We start from the raw sequence: 6,421 nt of genomic DNA, 5'->3' as shown, positions 1-6,421 counted from the left end.
TCACTTCTATCACGCAATCTGAATTTCTCCTCAATTCAAAGGTGTTTTTGCAATTGTTCCAAAGAATAGTCTTTGAAACTATGCATTATTTTCTTCTGATATCCTTTCTAATCCCCTGAGAGTTTAGTGACTATAGCCCCCCACTTGAAAGATCTCTAAAATTTCAATCTTTACCGCCTTTAGTTTGTTGACAATTACTTGAAGTTCATGTACTTGGGGTAGCAAGGGAATATTATCAAGAAATATAAAGTCAAAATATTTCAAAATTAGAAATTTCTTGATACCATCCTCTTCTGCTTTGTATTTACTTTCTAAAGCATTCCAAATCTCCTTTGCCGATATTGTGTTGGTATATAAATCATACAAACAATCCGACAGCGCGTTGAGTATGTGACCACAGTATATTAATTCATCTTCTTGGCGTTTTTGCCTTTCAGTCTTGATTGCGTCGGTTTCTCCATTAGTGGGTTCCGATAACGATGGGATCCAAAATATAGAAGATCTTCAATGCAGTAAGGAGAAATTCTAACTTTTCTTGCCACTGCATGAAGTTAGTGTCATCAAACTGATCCAACCGCACCAAATCTTGGTTCATAAGTTTTATGGTTGTCATTGTAGTCTCGCAAGAGCAATTTTGAAGGTTTGAACGCGGGATCATTGTCCTCAAACATTATTTGCCCCTTCTCCGGTGTTTTCGAGATTTTTAAAGGTATTCCGACAAATGATTTGAAGGATTATAACAAGCCTTATTTCAAAAAATACTAAAGCACAAAGTATTTTCCACCAAAACTTGAAGAACACAAAATGAGTTGAATATGAAGAAAAGGATTGTTGATCTTTCTTGTATTGTGCAATCGAATGAATTATATGTATTTTTCAATGTATTTTTCTTGAACATTGATCACCTATTTATAGATCTCAATTATGCCTCACGAAATGGTGCCAAAAATGCATGAAAGGCCACCAAAATTAAAACCATAACGTTCAAAAACGGCTAAAAACCAACCTTCAACAGTCGGATTTTTGTACCATGCGACCGCATGGCTAAATGTCATGCGATCGCATGGCCCAACTTTTGTACACCTCTTCTTTTTCCTTTTTTATTTTATTTCATTCCTCACTTTAGTTTGTTGGTTTTGAACAACCCACTTTCCAACAAGTAGTTGTTCCACTGCAGTATCAAATGCTTGCATTAATGTTTTGAAAGGTTTTCCCAACTTCAGAATTCCACACACCGAGGAAAGCGTCGCCCTCAGAATTATCCCCAGATGATGGATGGGAAGCACTGGATTTTTGTACAGCCGAGCCTGGGCTTCTAGTCGAACGCGTTCGCACTCTGCCATTTGGCGAGTTAATGTGGATTCTAATTGAGTAACCATAGATTTGGAAGAGGAGGAAGGTTGATGGTAGCCTACAATATCAAACGGTTTCCTTAAATGCAAGTTCCAGTAATTCTTGATAGTTCGTTGATATTTTTTCTTAGATTAAGCTTTTAGGTGATCGATTCAATCTGAGATCAAACCAGAGAAAAGTCGTGCATTTCAAGTCTAATCAGCAACGGTCCGTTTATGAAATTATTACAGTATGGCCCTTTAGCTTCTAATGTACTCACAATGGACACGTGTCCGAAGAAGCAACTTTAAGTGAAGAAATAACAAAGAAAGTGTGTCCTAACTAGCAACTTCAAGTGAACAATAACCAATCATTACTGTGCATGGATTCTCACTATCCTGCTTTATAATTGTTATTGCATTTAGAGGTTATTCTCTCTTGAAGTTGCTCATACATAGGTACACGCGCCCTTCATAAATACATTTCATCACAACTCATGCTGAATTCACCAGGAAAATAATCAAGCCCCCTTTCCAAAATCTGATCTTGATCAAACGGTGGAAAAAATATATCATCAAGTGAATAGTTGTTTGGTTTTGTATGCATTTCCCTCCCAGCCGTCTGATCATCAAGCAGTAAACCAAGAATAGATTCGTCTTGAAAGTTTGTACTAGGGTTGTTAAAAGGATTCTTGAAATTGCCAGAATTCTGCAAATCCTTGTCATGAAACTGATCTAATGAGAACCACTCAGCGAAGAGAATTTTGGGCAAATTAAAATTTTGGGCTCGAGTCTTTTGTTTATTAGATTGATCTGTATCCATTAATGATCCTTCCATGTGTTCAGATGAGTCCAAACTTGAGTTTTGAGTAGTCGACTTCGGGGAAGAAGATGAAGAGTTCACATTTTCCATTTGCCCAACTGCTGATTCAGGTTTCGCCCAAGTTTCAGTACTTCCGTATAGCTTTGCTAACTTTTTCTTCAGATAAGAATGCCAGTAATTCTTTATCTCATTATCAGTTCTTCCAGGCAAATGTTGTGCTATTTGAGCCCACCTGAAAGCCAAAAGTAACAAATGTTATTCCTTGTTCAGAAGTCTTTAATGATTTATGTCATGTTTGGTACAGGGAGAATTCAACTGGAATTTTATTTATCACGTCTTTATTCTTTAATAATGTTCAATCCCATTTTATCATGTTTATGAGTTTATCTAGCCCCCCTCTTTCTCTACTTTTTGCAAGATTAAAATCAATTTTTATATCATTGCAAAATGCAAGTAGGTCCCAATGTTTGACTTGTATTGAGAAGGAAGTAAAAAATGACAACAATAACAGTACAATAATTGATTAAAATTTGGATGAAAATTTATCCCAAACATACGCTTAATTCAAAAAGGCATCTAAGAAATTATAAATTCACTCAAGACTTGTTTAGCATGATGGACCATGTAGTATGCATATGATTAAATCAAGACCGGCCTTGATATTTTGAGGGCCTTAGCAAACTTTAAATTCAGGGCCTTTTTGAAGAAAATCAATGCATTCTTATTTGAGCCTTCTTATAAAGAGTTTTAATATAATCGTGAAGAATTTAATATGGACAACTAAGCACTAAAATTTGAAAAGGAAAATAACAAAATGTCAAAATTCAGTATGCAATACAAATTATAAGTGAAGTTTGACATATAAGATTATAATGCAATGACAAAGGGGTCTATTCGTTTCTTTTATTATTTTCTCAATGCAAATATTTAAAATAAAATTGAATATGCATTTGAGTGATTTTTGTACAAATTGAAGAATGTTGGCTACGAGAGATAGTATAACAAAATAATGAAAATGCTGATAAAATACAAATGAGCTGCTAATTTTATATTAATTCATACTAAATTAACTTACAAATAAAAAGTATGAACACGGACAAAGAATTATTAAAGTCAAAGCACCTTTAACAAGTATCTATAAATATTATTATCATGAGATTAAAGCAAAACATTAATAATAATAGTCTATAAACTCTGTAGTATATGTTTTGAAGATAAATAAGAAATTGAAAAACCTTTAAGGCTGTAATAATCGCAATGATACCAGGCCAATCTGTTAAATTGAATCTTCAAAATTTTAATTCAATCGAGATAATTTATTTGCACCTTTAACAAGTATCTATAAATATTATTATCATGAGATTAAAGCAAAACATTAATAATAATAGTCTATAAACTCTGTAGTATATGTTTTGAAGATAAATAAGAAATTGAAAAACCTGTAAGGCTGTAATAATCGCAATGATACCAGGCCAATCTGTTAAATTGAATCTTCAAAATTTTAATTCAATCGAGATAATTTATTTCTTGTTGGGTCAAAAAAATTATGTTGGGTCGAAAAAAATTATGTTGGCTTACGGTTAAAATTGGAATTTGAAGAGACAAAGAGATCTTTTCGTTTGGTTAAGAAAATAAAATTGATGTTTGGAAGATAAATGGTCAAATTACTTATAGAGAGAGTAATGTTTGTGATATATTTATATGATAAATAAATATAAGTGATAAGTTTTACACCATTTATATATTTTTTAAAGATTTTTGTATTTTCAATTTTTATTAATTTCATGTGTTTGCATATTGATAATTCTAATTTAATTATAATTTTTGTTTTCCTTCAATCAATTATCCTTATATAATTTGAGGCCCTCACCAAAGTAGGCTTTAGACGATCGCCTACCCCTCTTATAGTCAGTGTAGCCATAGGATTAAATGATAAAATGAAGTTAAAATCTTGTTTGTTATCTTGGAGCACTAAGTGTCGAATGTGATTTATTTTCTTACTTGTTGCCTACTATTCGATGAAGGGCCAGGATTGTCTCCTCCTCTTCTGTGCTGAACGTTCCTTTCTTTAATCCTGGTCTTAAATAATTAATCCACCTTAATCTGCAGCTCTTTCCATTCCTTTGTAAACCTGCAAGCAATAAAATGACAGGACAAAAAAAAAAAAAAATGTGGTCAACTTCAATGGTGCCTTTTAGCGTTTAATATAAGATATTAAATAATCATTTATTCCTTAGAAGGTATAAAAATTTATCAGAGTTCTATTGGTATATTGACCTGTGGCAGCCATCCTACCAGTTCCCAAAAAAAAAATTCCAAGTAGTGCACAAAGATAACTAATTCGTATGAGATGTACTCTTATCATTCGTTGAAGACTTCTTCATTTTTAATTTTAATAAGTTATTTATCTGGACCAATGTGTATTCAAAGTCATAAACATGAATGAACTAAAGGATGTTCCTTTCATAAAAATGACATTTAGCATAACTAAAGGTTATAATCATGGGATCACACTAATACTACAAATACGCTTAAAACCGAGATTATGATGTTGAAATTATAGGAGTTGTTATGGATTTTACAGAATAGATGGCAATATCACAAAAGGGCGGAAGGGATGAGAGATGTGATGTTAAATTTTGTCAAATCCTATCATGTGGATGCAGATTCTTATAGCTAGACAGCATGGACTATGTTTATCCCAAATGTCGAATACAGGAGTTCTTGAACATGCATTAGACCAACCAACATAGAGCAGACTACGAGATTAACACTTACCAGCATTGATGGGAACCGAGCTCCAGCAGCCATGGCCGTGTTTCAGGATGTAGTTTCTAAGTTTCTGATCTTCATCTGGTGACCATAATCCCTTCTTGTGCTTGATTTTAAGCTTGTCGACTGGTTTGAACCCCATTTTTAAACAACTCGAGTATATGATTTTCTTCGTATATATATGTGTGTGTAAAAGATCAGAAGGGAAAACCGGGAGTACAGAGAAATGAGACTCAATCTGAGGCTAGCTTGCTCGTTCTCAAGAATATAAAGAAAGGAAAGGTTGAACACGTTATCATTAAAGAAACAACACTCTTGTAATTAGCAAACTCTTTCTGGCATAAAGAATTGAAGTATCAAAAAGAATTAGTATAGAAACTGTACCTTTTTATCATTTAATACTTCCAATTGTTATTGACCTTTTGGAGCTAGGACCAGGTGTCCCCTTCCAGGAATTTTTATGGAGTTAAGATTGACTAAAGAAAAAGTATATTTCTATTGGATCTTCGTATTGTGTCATTAAGCAGGCTTAAACCTACTTGATAGGACCAACTGTGCCTACTCCTGTTGGAAGGACTTGATGACCATTTGCTAGTAAATATTTTCACCCTTGACATGCTCCACAAGGTGGATAGGGTAAACAACGGACAGTTTAAGAAATAAAAATATTATTCAATGTTGCATATGAGGCATGTCCTTGATATGCACCAAATATATTATTCAATAATATGTTCAGAATTAGAAACTGTAATTTTATAACACTAGGCACCCAGAGAAGTAAAATGGTAGTAAAGAAAAACAAACAAGAGCAAGTAAGGTTTTATAGAGATTCATCTTAATGTAAGACTATATTATTATACGTCGCTGTAAAAGTTCACTATGATAAAAGGATCTTACAAGCTGATATTCTCTCTCTCTCTCTCTCTCTCTCTCGCTCATGATAATACAAAACCCTAATGACGTCTTCCTATTTATACAATAATTTAGGGTCAAAATTAGAAGGTCGATCCACATACGGATTTGCACAGAAGCAATAGTTAGGCTCTACAACTTAACATAATCCACCAATTTTGAAGTATCGGAAAATAATTCACGCAACAAAGAAATGAGGAAAGGAATGTATAACATGCCACTAGACAGTTTTCGAAGTACTTCAATGTAGAACTTCTCAAGCAGTATAAGGCATTTGGTATACGATTTTTTGAAAATGAGAATATATGGCAAATGCAAAAATTGAAGTTGATACTGACCGAATATAAATTTAAAGAATGACAATTTAAGAAGATAAGAACATGTAAAGTGTAAACCCAAAGCGGCTCTCATTCGTAATCTGAGTAAACCATGCCAAAATAATCCGATTTTTATCATGGTTTTAATCATAAAATCCACCTATGATCAACTGAAGGACTTTTAACCGGTAAGAATTGAAACAATAATTCATCTTTTAATTACTTGTTGAGTTGGACAAACTCCAATCATTTACTAATCATTGTTG

At 33.2% G+C, this 6,421-nt stretch overlaps 1 protein-coding gene across 1 annotated transcript; it reads right to left on the bottom strand.

Annotated features, from left to right (window-relative positions):
* Positions 1-1,511: 1,511 nt before the first annotated feature.
* On the bottom strand, positions 1,512-5,201 carry LOC111390809 (transcription factor LAF1-like). The gene is made up of 3 exons (XM_023015924.1): positions 4,933-5,201; positions 4,156-4,285; positions 1,512-2,386 (listed from the first exon to the last, which is right to left on the bottom strand). Exons 1-3 carry the CDS (start codon positions 5,066-5,068, stop codon positions 1,804-1,806), a joined length of 849 nt encoding a protein of 282 aa, XP_022871692.1. The 5' UTR covers positions 5,069-5,201; the 3' UTR covers positions 1,512-1,803.
* Positions 5,202-6,421: the final 1,220 nt, after the last annotated feature.

This window comes from Olea europaea, unplaced genomic scaffold (genome assembly GCF_002742605.1).
Source record: "Olea europaea var. sylvestris unplaced genomic scaffold, O_europaea_v1 scaffold716, whole genome shotgun sequence".
NCBI classification, from domain to species: domain Eukaryota; kingdom Viridiplantae; phylum Streptophyta; class Magnoliopsida; order Lamiales; family Oleaceae; genus Olea; species Olea europaea.
Note: the sequence above shows the minus strand (reverse complement) of the source record. Positions and strands in the feature narration are given on the sequence as shown.